The sequence below is a fragment of the Acanthisitta chloris genome, unplaced genomic scaffold (assembly GCF_000695815.1).
Source record: "Acanthisitta chloris isolate BGI_N310 unplaced genomic scaffold, ASM69581v1 scaffold14173, whole genome shotgun sequence".
Classification (NCBI taxonomy): domain Eukaryota; kingdom Metazoa; phylum Chordata; class Aves; order Passeriformes; family Acanthisittidae; genus Acanthisitta; species Acanthisitta chloris.
Window position 1 is genome coordinate 8,759 of NW_008665518.1, and position 15,021 is coordinate 23,779.

The 15,021-nt window shown below is 39.3% G+C and overlaps 1 protein-coding gene across 1 annotated transcript in view; it reads left to right on the forward strand.

Moving 5' to 3' along the window:
• LOC103799468 (protein enabled homolog) overlaps positions 1 to 14,817 on the forward strand; it is a gene marked incomplete at its 5' end in the record, with an annotated part of 18,687 nt that extends 3,870 nt beyond the window's left edge. Inside the window, 10 exon segments of the mRNA XM_009071791.1 lie at positions 116 to 323; positions 325 to 415; positions 682 to 821; positions 1,221 to 1,275; positions 1,569 to 1,617; positions 3,754 to 3,820; positions 6,242 to 6,304; positions 9,860 to 9,938; positions 12,284 to 12,341; positions 13,412 to 14,817. Coding sequence (XP_009070039.1) covers positions 116 to 323; positions 325 to 415; positions 682 to 821; positions 1,221 to 1,275; positions 1,569 to 1,617; positions 3,754 to 3,820; positions 6,242 to 6,304; positions 9,860 to 9,938; positions 12,284 to 12,341; positions 13,412 to 13,449 — 848 coding nt within the window.
• Between the last annotated feature and the right edge of the window lie 204 nt (positions 14,818 to 15,021).

A 15,021-nucleotide genomic window follows, 5' to 3' on the forward strand; every position in this document is an offset into this window, starting at 1 on the left:
TCTTACCAGTATTAATGTCTCATACACTGGACAAGAGAACCACCATTTTAATGGAAAGAAGATTGTTCTTTTGTAATTCCTTAATGTATTCTGTTTGTTTTCTCTTTATTACTAGGTGTTATTCAAGGACCATCTGCACCTCCACCTCCACCTCCCCTACCCCCTGGCCCAGCTCAGTCTTCAGTAGCAGCCCCACCTCCTCCTGGCCCACCACCACCTCCTCCACTTCCACCTTCAGGGCCTCCGCCGCCACCACCACCGCCTCCTCCACTTCCTAGCCAAGTTCTTTCTGTTCCCCTTCCACCACCTGCTCCCCCACTCCCGATTTCCAGCAGAATTTGTGTCCGAAGATAATCGCCCTTTAACTGGACTAGCAGCTGCACTTGCTGGAGCCAAACTTCGGAAAGTCTCACGGGTAAATATAACTCTTGTTTCTTTTTCTGATTCCTGTCTCTAAATCCTGTCTTCTTGAACTGGTTGTAACTTTTGTTCAAGATTAATAGCAGTATCAAGACTTTTGGGGTAGGCTTAATTCATTATTAAAAAAGCATTATAGGATGTGCTACCAGCCTGTCACATTCTTTATACAGTTGTGTCTTTCCTGTATGTGAACTTTGCTGATTTCATTAAGTCAGCTCTCATTTTGTTTGCACATTTGCTGTTATTTTGTGTACTGTGAAGGGTGAAGACTCCTCCAGTTCAAGTGGAGGAGGAGGAGGAGGCTCTGCTTCATCTAAAACAGACAGTGGCCGTGGAAATGGACCACTTCCCTTGGGAGGCAGTGGGTTGATGGAAGAAATGAGTGCCCTGCTGGCCAGGAGGTAAGGAGCTGATTCTGCTGTACTCTGGCTGCTTAGTCATCATAGAGGTAGGATTTTGGGTGCCTGTTTGTGGCTGGCTAAGGATCAAATAAACATCGGCTTGCTCATAGGTTTGCTTTGTGAAGCAGATAAAGTTTCATGAATAGCCATTTTTATTTGAGTGTAATCTAGTACTTCTGTGTAAGTCTTTGTGCAGCAGTAGGGGAGGAGATACAGACATCAAATTGCACAGGTGCTTTGGCAGGAGGCCTTTGTCCTTGAAGCTGTTTTGGAAGTACTTCTTTAAACACTAATGTTAATTGTCTATCTGTCAGGCTGTATAGGTCTTTAATTGCAGTAAACAATATTCTTCCATCTTAAAGCCATGATGATCTTGGTAACTTTTGTCTCTGCTAATAGGAGAAGAATTGCTGAAAAGGGATCAACAGAACCAGAGCAGAAAGATGATAAAAATGTGAGTTGAGAAATTTCATGTACTTTGCATTACTCAACAGTAGACTATGAGAAGGATTTGAATGGTGTAGAAGAGAGCATTTATACTTTACTATATATTTATGCAGGCATGACCACTGTTTTGTGAAGTGCCTAGTGCTTGCACATTTTCTACATACAATTGAGAAGAATGATTGTAAATCTGTATAAAAATTGAAATAAATATTTAAACAGTTGAGATTGACTCTTGTGAATCTCACATTATAAAGCTGGTTTTCCTTACTTCCATCTCCCTCTCTCCTCCCTCTTAATCAGGAAGAATCAGACTCTTCAACCTCTAAGGTTTCTTCAACAAGCACACCTGGTAAGTAGCACAGGTTTGTGAGCTCCATGACTCTATAATGCTAAAATCTAATGATATATCTCAGTCAGCTCTGCTGAATTTTGGAGCCTGCCTCTTCCATGATTACAGCCCGGCATTTTGTTGTATAATGGATCCTAGTTCAGAAGATGATGGATAAAAAGAACATAAGTGAATATAGAAGTGAATAAAGAATATAAGTGCACGGAGTTGAAATTCTTTAGCTGTGATTCCTCTGCTGAGGAGGCAGTTTGGAACTGTGTAGCCAACACTTCTTCTGCAGTCAGTAAGGAAAACTTCTCACAGATTCTGCAGTTGGCCAAGATGTATTGTCAACATGTATATGTATTCATGCTGTAAATGCTTGTGTTACAAAGACTCAAGTGACACCCAAGATTTTCTTTTCCTGTCCCTTAGTAGTACCTTCTTGTGCCCTTAGTTTCCCTGGCCACCTCTCAGTACATGAATATGAAAGGAGGAGCATGTGCCATGTAAACTGCAGTTTGTCATCCTAAAAGATAGTGGAGGCGGAAGGAAAATGACTGGGTAATGAATATACCAGTCTTCAGTGTGTTGTAGCTTTCTTTGTTAAGTGCTTGACCATGTATACACTTCTTGACTAGATGATTCAGCCACTTGATGATGTGCAGGCCTTAATATTGAAAACCACTTCTGTAGGGTGAACAAAACCCAGGTGACTGCTGGCTGTGGAATAAAAAGGAGTGCAAGGAGCTAAGTGTGTGCAGATGGAAATAACTGGGAAACTTAGTATTGAGATACAGCCACTAGTCTAAAGAAGTTAGACTGCAAGGCAATAAATGACATGATACAAATGAAGTTTTTCACACAGGCACACCCCCCCCCTAGTTTTTTTTCCTCTCCCCTTAGGAGTTTGCTTCATTCTGTTAAACATAGAGATGATGTTAGCCTTAGGGAAATGACTGCTTTTGGAACACTTGTAATAATACAGGCCCAAAAGAGGGAAATCAAAACCAGTGAAGTTCCTTTGATTGGTTGTGATGATAAGAAGCCTCCTCAAACTTGTTAAATATGTCAAATGCATTCAGAAATTGACCGTTTCCTTCCAATGGAGAAATTTTCCTTCATTTCCTGATGTGAGATGCTCTGGTAATGCTGTGCCTCATTATTGGAATGTGTATTTAAAATGTTTTTAAGAGGAATGCTTAGCATCTCCTTGAGCAAGCTGCAGCCATAGCAGAAGTTTCTCCATTTTGCAGATACAGCTAAAATCCTGCTAAAATAAATCCTATGTCAGGACATTTCCTGAAGACTGGTGTATAAAATTAAGCTGAAGACATATTAGTACTGGCAACCTGTGGTTGGCTGGGTCACAGGCTGTGCTAGCAGATTTATGCAATACAGATATTCTTCTATCTAGCTGCATCCCAGAGAACTTTCTGGTCAATGTGTGACTCTGAAAGTGTATTTCTTTCTGCCTCTCTGCTTGCCCAGCTTAGCAGAGTTGAGCAATACAAAAGAAAGGGGACAAAACAAAGTGCACATCTGAAATAAAGACTGATAAGATCAGTGGCATACTGAAGCCCTGAGCAAGTAACGATGGCAACTAAGTGACAGCAATTCACACGACAGAAAGACTGTTTAAACTTGTGCAGATTGTAAGGAATGAAAACCTGATCTATAAGGAATGAAGCATTTATGGCCATAGGTAAGTTCTGAAGAAGGGCTTAGGTGATGCCACTAAAGGAAAAAATGCAAGGACACAAAACAAACAGTTGTTAACTGGAGTGTTTGCCTTCTTTGGGCTGTGATTTCTGTCTGCTGTTGGCACACAAACCTGCACAATAAAGCTAACTTTCACATGTGACTTTAGATCACTGTAATAAACTTGAGATAGTGAATCAGAGTTTACTGGAGGTGATTCTAAGCAGAGCTGAAAGCAAGCTGCATAATGCAAAGTGAAGCATGACCACATGTGAAGGCAGGTTGGGCTTTAAAAACTTTACTGCAAATTAGACTCATGCTTATAAACTAGACCCAGAAGGCCTCAGCTGCAGAGTATATTAATGGAGTGCTTGCCCATAGAGTATAAGCTGAAGTTTCCTCACATAAATGACAGATAGAATAGAAAAATATGATTTTTAATTCACTGTTTTCCAGAATTAACAAGAAAGCCTTGGGAAAGGACAAATACAGTGAATGGAAGCAAGTCACCTGTTATCTCCAGGTACTCCCCTTTTGTACCAGCTATTTTTTCCTTATGTTTGCTGTTCTTGCACGTGTTGCTAAAGATATTGGACTAAAATAGCAAAGATCACTGTAATAGTCTTGAAAGCAAAATGTATGGGTTTGAAATTACTTCTGTGCAACTGCTTTTGGCACTTTAATTAGGAATGAAGAGCTGCTTTTGGAGAATGCTAGTAAGTGAAATTGTTGACAGTAAAATCGAAAGGAAACCTCCAAAAGACTCTTTAACAATTGTTGGTGTATAACTTGAATTATTAATGTGTATATTTGCATACAGCAATGTTTAGTTTTTTTTCTGTTTATTTGAAGTCTGAAATTTCCTGCAAGGGAAAACCAAATTCAGTGCTGCAATTCACATATTAAGTACTAAACCTAGTGAATAAGTGTTCCACTTTCTGTTTCTGTGCTAGTCATAGAATGATTATATAGATATTTAAGCCATATTGGTAAGATTTGATTCTGTGACAATTTTCAGCAGCTGTCTCATACCACTCTAAGGAAGCCTGTCTTAAAGAAATGTAAAAATATACATCCTTTGGTGCATTCACCAGTCTTTGGTAACTTGTCAGCTGGGACTTTGTGGTATGCAGTGGGCATTTCAGCAGGTGAAAGGACTGCTTTAGCAATTTTATATTTTTTTTTAGATATGTTTAATTGCCATTTCCATTAAGCAGAAAGCTTGGGGTTCATTTAGAATTTCTGTATATTGTGTGTACAGAGGTTCAAGGCTTCTGAACTATGATAACCTGACAAAATTACCAAATTTCTCGAGAGAAAACAAAAGAACATGTTAAACTTGAGAATGCTGTGTTTGAAATTACTTGAATTCTCTTTAAAAGTCTGGCCTGTTGGAAACAGCTAAGCAAGATTTGGTGATTAAAGTACTAAACATAATTGTTCTCTTAAGAGTCCTTACTTGTAGTTGAGGTTGCCATCGAATTCTTCAGGTCTAAAATGCAATACTAAACACACTCAGCCTATATCAGTATCCTTGTCTGTCTTTCAGAAGTAACTAGGTGCTGGAGCTTAAGATGTCTGCAGCCTTGATTCTGGTTGCTTGCTTTGTTTTTTTGTCAAGAAGCAGGTGACATTCTCTGTTCTACACAGTCAGCATAAGAAAATGCTGCATTACATTTAGCCTTGACTTTCCCCTGCCTCATCTCCCTCGCAGGTTTAACCTGCTTTAACCAAGGTCTCTTGTATTGATACCTCAGTCTGCTTCAAATTATGGCATTGAGGGGGAACTTGTCACAGAAGTAATTTCTGTAAGGAATCCTAAAGACCATTTTAGATTTCATAGTGTTTAGGACAGTTGCTGACCTGGCCCTTTGGCTATAGATACCCTGGGGATAAGCAATTGAGGAAAGTGAAGGGAAATAGGCAACTCTCCGTACCAGACCCTTCTGGGGAGTCTGTGATGTTCTTAAGTCTTTATTCTCCCTGCCCCTACAGTGGTTTCTTGTAAACAATTTTATGCAGGCAGTTTTGTTGATCTTGTTTCAACTGATGAAATCAGATGTTACTGAGGTCTATTTAAAAATGTTTTCTGACCTGGCAGAATACAGGAGTGCAGAGGATTTTTGAGATTTGAGACATTATCTCCATCAGCTTTTGTCTTCACTCATCCAATGAGAAATGTTGATAGAATTCAACTTGATGTGAGCCTCCCTGGGTGTATACTCTAAAACTACTTTCAAAATAAAAATTCTATGTTTGTTGGGTGCCAGTATTCTTTTCCAGTGCTGTCATAACCTGCTGGAAGGTGCCATAGCATATACTGTAAGGCTACTGGTATGGTTTTCTAGTCAGTGTTGACAGGTTGCCCTGCCAGGATGAGCAGTATTTCATGGACTGAGAAAGAAAAGGTGTTAGCAGAAGTCTCTCTTGAATATCCTTGCATTTTTCTTAATTCTCTACTGTTGCCAAGTCTATCTCAGCAAGCAGCTTGTTAAACTAACTTTCTTTGAGTTGAATTAGTCAGAGGGTGCTGCTATTTGAAACACTTGATACTGTGTTTGCCAAAATCTGGTAGGGCTTGAGAAACTGCATTTGACCTCTTGCAGAGAGGATATGAGTTATTTACAAGGACTAAACAAAGCACAGCTAAGAAACTGGCAAGTAAGCAAAATTTTCCCTTCAGAGCTTCCAAACAGGTAGACAATGCAGTTGTTGTTATTCGGAATGAATATTCTAAGTTCTTTATTTTAAAATAAGCTAGTGTCCTGTTTAAAATGAGGCCTTCTTTTTTAGTAGCAGACTGAAAAGACTGTATGCTTTTAGTATTTCCTGAAACACTCAGATAGAACTCTTCGAACTAGTGAAACTACACGGTGTTTAAGGTGCTGAAACTGAACAAAATTAAGACTATAGCTTGTTAAGGTAGTGTTTCTCCCCTTCGTAGACGGGAATCTCCGTGGAAAAATCTGCTTGCTTCTGAAAACAGGTTCTATGATTCATTAAACAGGTATCATCCTGTTGGGATTTGAGGCTTTGTAATAACCATTTTGACAAGTTCAGGGTTGGACTTTTTCTACATGGATTGATAATCACCACATAATTCACATTTTGTTTGTTCAGTTGAGCCTATTTTTGAACAAGTTAAAAGCAGATTGTGTCAAAGGCAAATTGAGATGGCTTAAGAATCAGATATGAATTCATATTAAATACTGGTTTTCTGGCAGTCTCCATCTGCAAAGATACAAATTCCTATTGAGTATGCCAGGATTGAGTGAACCAATTGCAGTGTTTAGAGGAGCAGGTTTTCAAAATTGTAAGTTTAGATACACAGGAATAGCAACTAATTTTCCTGGTCAGTTTTTACATGTGCTTTTTGATAAGATTCAATAAACATAAATTCATGTTTGTAATTGGAATATATTCACAAGGTAGAGTTAACATCATGCGTATTATTTCCTGCAGATCTAAGTTTCACTCTCTAGTGGTAGTCATAAGGTACTGACATATGTTAGAGAGCCCCTCAGAATGACTGAGTCCAGTTCCAGCTTTGTTTTCCATGAAGGCACTCATGGTGGTGATTACTTAATCTTTTGTATGAAAAGTTCCCCTTTTAGCTACTTATCTTGGGTAGTGTATTCTGCATGTTGGCATGAATAAAATCTTTACCTTGCATGCTTGATTTAAGGTGTGTTAGGGAGTGTTCAAGGTTGTCTCACTGTTCTGTTAGGCAATGCTATGAAAAACCACACGGGAGAGCTCTTCAGCCGTCCTAGGATCGAATGGTTGGAATGTTTTATATACTAAATTTCAATAGTTAATTTTTTCTTTAATGGCAAATGTATTCACCATTAATCTTCCTTCTGAGCAAGCTGAAGAAGGGAAAATAGCATAATTTGGAGGGGAAGACAGCTAGATTTTCCAAACTATCTAGTTTACCAGTTACGGTCTTTCATACATGAATTAAGAATGTCTTGCATTTTGGAAAGCAAAACTGGGAGACCTTCTTAAGAGTGAGGGGTAGAGTTTATAAAGAGGCTTTCCTGTTGAGATTTTTGACAGATATCAGGAGTGTATGATGGGTAGAGCTGACTTTTAATTCTAAAGATCTGAAGAAAGAGAGGCCTGAAGCAGTCAGTTTGTGGACAGCTTTTCTTTGAAGTCATTAAAACATTAAAGTTATAAGTACTTTTTTAACAATATTAAAGTATATTTTTGGGTTTTTCCACTAAGGCAGGCAGGAGGTGCCTGTTACCAATTGCCAGGCACTGCATTTAAGAGGGCATTGATGGGGTTTTTTCGGTCATGTTGGTTAAATGCTGTAATGCCTGTAATGTTTGGAAACAAAGCATTGGTCAATGGGAATAATCAGAAACTATAGATAAAGAATCTGAAAAGCTTATGCTGCAGTAAGTCAGAATTCACAGTCGGAGGTGTAAACTGCAAGTAACACTTTAAATACCAGATAAGTGATGAAACAGCAATTGCCAAAGATCTAGGCTTGATGAATGTTTTTGATCAAGGAATTCTTCCATAATGAATTAGCACTGTCAATATGAAAAGAGTTTTGTAAAAGATCCTAAACTGTGGTTTGTCTTCATAGCATTAGCGCACACAGTAAATTTTCTGGTGGTTGCAGGGTGAATTCTATTTTCTAGCTTCTTTGACTATCAAGGTATTCAGTATTTCATCTTCTGTCTTTCTTGGTGGATTCTGTATTTAATCTTGGTGTGTTTCAAGCAATAGTAATATTAGCAATTTCTCTCTCAGAATTTATATTTAAACAGTGTAGACATAAGTCTTAACAGCTGTAGCTATTGAGTATTGTGATCTCCAGTGAAGAACAAGTATTGAAACAACATTTTGGTATGCACACCCTTTTCTGTTGGGAGTCACATTTTGAGTGTACTCCTTCAGTTAGTGTATCAGAAAATAGTACCGTCAGGTTATATTCATCAAGACAATCCAGTATGAGGTCCTTCAGCTTGTACTGAACAAAACCAATATAATAGGATAATTTCTTCGTGGGTGAACTGCTGTCTTGTAAGAGAAGATACATGAGAGCTGAAGGTAGTGATTTTGCAAAGCAAACTAAGAAATATGCTTATGTGTGTGTATATATATATGTTCCCTATTCTTTTACTTTTGAGTAAGAACACAGGTGGTTTTTGTTCGCTAAATTAAAATACATAAATAAATGGAAAAACTAAAGCATGGGATTATACTGCCTGTGTCCCTCATGCATTCTGCTTTATTGTGAAAAAGGTAGTTTAATGCTGTATGTTTGAGAGAAGATAAAGTGCAGAACTGTGCCTTTCCTGCTGGTTTTGAACGTCTTTGTTCCAGTCCACCTTCCATTGTAGTAAATAAGGCTGCACCTCCAGGTAATGAATCCAGGGAAATGCAATGCTTAATGAATTCCTCCTATGTAGGAATTTTGGCCAGGCTTTTTTCTTCAGTGATGCCACACACAAGGAAATGAAATAGGACCCAGTTTAATCTACTAATATCCTGCCCTTTCTTGAAGTTAGCATACTGTGATAGTTTTAAACTTTGGGGAAACCCCTTGATGCACACTGTCAGCAATTTTATCAACAGTTTCTTTTTGGCTTAACATTTTTATAGAGTAATGGAGAGAGAATGTTAGCCAGGATGTAAAATGTACTTAAGAACAGGAGAACATTCCTCTCTTTGTTCCACACCCTCCATCCATCCATCCATCCCGGCTTTGGAGAACCATTTCAGTATTCCTACTGTTAGCATCTAGGTTCTGTTTCTACTCATAGCTGTAGTAAGTACATGAGTCTGGATTACACCTTGTATAAAAGAGAGGGTTGGGAAAGCAAAGTGAGAAGGCAGAAAATCTTCTTTTGGAATCTGTGTTAAAAGTGCAGGACAATCTGGGGAAGCAAGTTTTTGATGTCTTAGCAGAGTATTATGTAAGCAAACACCAAACATTACTTTCCTTTCAAATGTTGTCTTATGAATCCTGCTGCTGTTAAGAGTATTTGCTTTCAGTAGCTTTAGAAAGCAATTGATGTAATAATTTAGGTTGGAAGGGAGTTAGATAGCTTGCTCAGCCACGTCCTGTCAAATGTTGAAAATCTGCCAGAGTGATTCCGCAGTTATTCATACAGTCAGCATCAATATGTAGTCATTACTTAGTGGGAGTGTTTCCTTGAGTGAGCCTCTTTTGAATGAGCAAGCAGTTGAAAAGAGAAAGCATTTGACATATGAAGGCATTCAGCTTTTCATGCCTATTATGAAGAAGTCAGAAACCATTGACAGTGAAATCTGTCTGCGACTTTGAAAGCTCTTGTTTTGAACTAATAACTCTTATTCTTATGGTAATTAATATTTCTAGTGTGTGGAAAATGTTCTCGGTTGTTGCTTTCTATTCTCTGTGGTATTTTGGGTCTGCTTGATTTTTCCCACGCTCCTAACATATTTTTTTTCCATTCTGATGGTTTTTGATAGATGAATGTTAGCAAATTTGATGGCGAAGTCTTTTGTGTCCTGTAATTATGAGCGACCAGTAACTTGTGGATGTGTTTTTGTACTGCAGACCAAAATCTACACCAACAGGACAACCCAGTGCCAATGGAGTACAGTCAGAAGGTCTCGATTATGACAGATTGAAGCAGGTGTGTATACAATGCTTTGAATAGAAAATGTGGATATATACAGACTTGCAGCTGTCAGATACCAGTTTTAACTGTATTGTTAACTAGTTCTGAACATAATGATTTAGTAATTACTGGTCTTTATTTTTGCCCAGGGAAGTTTCAGTATTCTTAGGAGCTGCAACTGTGGGATGGTGTCTTAGCCCCATTATTTTCTCACAGGTGCTTGCTTGTTCCTGCTTTTGCATTAGGCAGTGCACACAAGATGGTGTTGATACTATAGATTGAACTGGGAAACTAGTTTGCCTGCAAAACCTTTTGTTTTCTTCTCTATACCAAACAAACCAGCAACAAGCACTCAGAGCAGCTCTAGCAGAACGAGTATCACCATGTTTTAATATCAGATGTGAGCACCCGTGGTCACAGGTTTGGAGGTGAAGAAGCATCCAATGAAATCACCTTTTGTGTAGCTATCCAGGCTAAGAGCAGAGGAGTATTGTAGGAAGAAGGTGGCAGCTGCCTGCTGTTAGATGAGGAAAAGACAGTGTGGGATGCTTTGGGAATTGTTTGGTGACAGTTACCTGTAGGTGACAGGCCTTTGTCAAGTACACTTGCCAAACTGACAACACTGTGCAACTAGAGGCTTGGCGAGGGTTCCCTTGTGACTTGTTTGAAGAGAAGAGCTGTCAGTTAGGAGCATTGGTACAGATCTGTAGACTGTACAGGTGTTCCACATTCCTAAGAACAGGAGCCCCTGGAGGAGCAAGAGAATGTAAGGGATTTGTGTTCCTGACTACTGAGAAGTCTCCTGTGTCTGAGGAGGCCCGAAGGTGATCATCTGTGCTGCCACGTATGTGCTTTCAGTGCAGATGCCGTTTTGAGAGCAGCTGCTCTCTGAGGGTGATGCTGACCTGAGCAGACTTGTGTAAGCCTTTTGGAGTTGTCCATGTGCAAGAATGCCGCTGTGTATTTTTGCCCTCTTGTGCTTTGTGGTGCACCTAGTAAACCTTAGGGTCTTTGGGAACTGCAAGGGCAGCGTGCAGCAGGGAAGCCTGATTGCTGTGGGTGAGCAGTGTGGTGTCCCTGGTGTAGGCAGCAGTCTTGAAGAGCCAGTGGTATGATGGGGGTAGCTGGCCTGCCTGTGACTTGCTGAGTGATGCTTGGACAAAAGTAGTACTGAGCTTTCTCAGTGCCACTCTGAGTTGTGTGGCATGGGAAGTCATGTTTGAGGTCTTGGTATTGCTTTTTGGCCACATTTGTCCATGCTGAGCTGGTGAAAGCTCTTTTTTGTGGGGCACATGTCAAGATGGTGCTGGTTACTTTTCTGGCAGAAACTATAAGCACATGGTGTATTGTGGGTGTGATCTGCCCCTCTTCTAGGCAAGGATCTGCTGTAGTTGGATCACAGTCCTTGAAAAAGGGGAGTGATGTGTTTGTGGTTGCTCGAAATTCTAGAGTCTGTAGAGTGGTGATTAGTTATACAGCAGGTGGGTTTAGGGGGTGGTGATGTTAGGGGCAGTGGTTTCTAGAGGAGTGTGAACTGTGCCTACATATACCAGGAGTGGCTTCAGGCAGGGAAAATGTGTCTTCCAACAGCAGCTCGTAAGGGACTCAAGTCTAGAGTACACTAGTGTAATTGCATGCTCAGTTATGACAGCATGCTAACCCCAAAGCTAGGAAAGAAGCCGCTGAAATCTTTCAGATGAGTTTCATGCTCACTATGGATTTGGCCAGGAGATGACAGTCTCTTTTGCAGAAAGGAAACACTACCCACCACTCTGCTTGTAAATGTTATCGTCAAATCGTCAGTTAACATCACTTAAGGGAAAGGATAGAGAAAACAGCAAGTGGGGGGTGGCACTTCACTCTCTCACCTTAATTCTCTCACATTCACTTGGCAACTGGGACCTTGATAACTTGATATCCCTTTTTCTTCTCTTTGAATATTTCTTTGGCTTGTGGTGCTTAGTTATCTCCTGTTTTTGCATGCCACATCACACTGCACCTGTGGTAAAGTTTTCTTATTTTAAAGGGATATGTCAAGTTTGGGGTTTTTTCACTTTTCTTTTTATTTAGCATATATTGATCCAGTGTCCTAACTTCAATGCCCCTTCTCCTCTCATATGTTCTACAGGAATGAATTCATAGAGCTTCAGCAGAAAGGCTTTTTCTGCACTGTACCTGCACTAATAATGTTTTAGGGATGCCTTAGGGTTTGGGAATTAACTTGGATGCTGAAGAATGGATTATGTGTTTCAGAAGGGTTAAAGGTTGATTGGAAGAATTTGGGATTTCTCTCTGCAGAAAATTAGAGGTGGCAAAACTAATCTGTTTGCTAATCTATTATTTATGTTCTGACACTGTAGGACATTTTAGACGAAATGAGGAAGGAATTAACAAAATTAAAGGAAGAACTCATCGATGGTAGGTATTACTCTGTTCCCTGCTGCTGTTCACTTTTAAATGTAAATACAATGTGCTTCTAGCCTGATCACATATTGGTAAAAATAGCTTTGTTCTTAATCTAGTGGCAAACCATTTGTGCCAGACCTGTTCTGATTAATGTGCTTCAGTGTTTTCTCTCCTGGGTGTTTGGTTTTCATAGAACATTGACACCAAGTAGTATCTTTTAAAAGTGGTTGAAGGGATGTGATTGCAGTGATCAGTGTGATTCGCAGTTAGCTTTAATATCATGTGGTGGTAAGTGGGTTATTTTTAAATTATCCAGGGCTGCTGAGGTGAATATTTCAAAACTGGTAATATTCAGACTAGAATATTAGCTTCCAGCTTTCAGGCTTCTCCTCTTTGGTCTGTAACATAAGAGTCAAAGGAAAGAATTCCCACAATTTTCATTTTTATTTTAAGAGAAGTTGTTTTCCTAAGTAGTCTTCTGTAGTTAAGGGAAGACACTGAGGACGCATAATCTTAAAGGTCCACCATCAGGCATTAAGTAAAACTTGGTGTATGGTTTACTACCTTGGTGGGCATTTTTTTTTTCTTTGTTGAATGAACCAAAGTAAAGTATGGGAGGGGGAAAGTCATATTAAACTAATACCACTTCCACAGGAAGAGCTAGCTGGTTTGGGGCTACAGGAAATGTAGTGCTTTTCCCCTGTGTTTTGACTGTGCTGTGTCCTGCAGCCTTTTACAATGCAAAGAGGGGACAGGCCCTGAGATTCTCTTAAAACAACCCCTCAAAAAATTAATGAGCCCACACATGCTCCTTGATAATCCCAGTGGTAGTGATTGTCATTAGGTAAGGCCGTAGGCTTGCTGGAGATGTGAACCGAAAAATTTTAGAGCAGGAGAAAGGGTAGTGCCTGGTTGATAATGACACTTGTCTGGAGCCACACGAGGCTGTTACATACAGGTTATTCATGTTGTAAGCCTGTTGGAGCAGAGTGTGCCTTCTTTATGGGGTCAGTTGTATGTTCCAGCTCTATGCCTCGACTTTGCCTGTTTGATTTGCTAACTTTCTCTCTCTTTCTCTCTAGCTATCAGGCAGGAACTCAGCAAGTCGAATACTGCATAGAAAGACTAGTACTAAGCTGATGTGACTCTAACTTGATATAAAACTGATTACGTTTTGTGAGCTGTTAGAAGAAAACAGAGACAGACAGACAGACACTTGGAAGGAGGGAGAAACAACCTATTCTGAAAAGCTTCAGACACATCACTCTGGTGATATGCTATTCCCCTCCTAGTTTGCAGCTTTTTTTCTGACCTTTACAGCAGGGTGGAAAAGACTCTTAAAGTTACTGTAATGATTATGCAGAAGTTCCTACACCTATCAGACAAGATCAGTGCTTTGAAGTCTACTCATGTCAAGATAAAATTGCACATGTTTCAGAATTTGTTGTTGAGACAAAAAAACACAGGGAAAAGCTTGGGAAGGCTTTTCAGAGAGGTTTTCTTTATTAATGAAGGAGTTAGCAAGTTATACTGTTGTACTTCAAATGTATCTCAGGTTTGTCTTCCTATCATATCTGATATTTCCATGAGTAATTTACAAGATCAGATGTGTAGAAGTTCAGTTCACAAAACATGGAACAATTAGACACGCATGCTTTGAAAGGGCAATATTTGTAAGTGAATGACCTAGACGGTGATGGCATATCAGGATTTTGGAATTTTATGATAGGAAGCCTCTCTAGTTAGCCTTCATGCAATTTTATAGGAAAATTTAAAAAAAGCAAATACAGTCCAGAGTTTAAAGATGTAGATGCCTTCCTACATTGTTACGATGCTTTACCAAATCTAAGACTTCTACATAATGCGAATCAGCAGTCAAATGTAAATCATTAGTATGTTGTAGATTTACAGTAGATTTTGGGGCTTTTTTTTAGATTTATGCATGTGGACATTTTTGTAATGTAACACAACACAGCCAGCTTTTTAATTAAAAGAAAAATTGCATGTCACAGAGTAGCCTTTTCATTTGTAAGGCTTAATTTATGCCCAGAAAGATGCGGGATGAGGGAGGGGGAAGGTGACACATTTTTATTACTTTCTACACTTTTTCTTCATCTTACATGCATGTATAATAAAGAGGAAAACATGACTTTTATCAGTAACCATGTTAATGGAACCAGGTACTTAATCCTTTTGTATCTTTTTTCAGTTTTCTATTTGAAATTCAGTAATACTTCCATGATGGTTCTGGAACTCTCACAGTGAACCTAACTCATTTCTCGGTGAGAGAAAAAACATATAGGCATCTGAGTTACTGATGATGCCCCTGTGTAAGTGTGTTGTCCTTTACCTTTTTACCATGACTTCATTCTTTTCTGAGACCTGTTTTTTGATCATTTAACGAAACAGAACAGCAGTTAGTTACCTTAGAATGATGGAGCATCAGGTCACGGTAAACGTCCCCTTCTCCTCCTAATTTATCTGCCACACTCCTTTCTGCCAAACTCAAAAGCAACAAAAGAACCCACACCTTCACGCAGCCCAAGCCCTGAAAAACAGCAATGCTACACCACTGGTTCTGTTCAACAATTGGAGAATCATTTTTAGGGGAAATACCTTTCTGTTTCCCAAGGTTTTCAGATTTTATGCTTGTACTTTTTTTTTATTTTTATTTTTTGTTTGTTTTAATGTG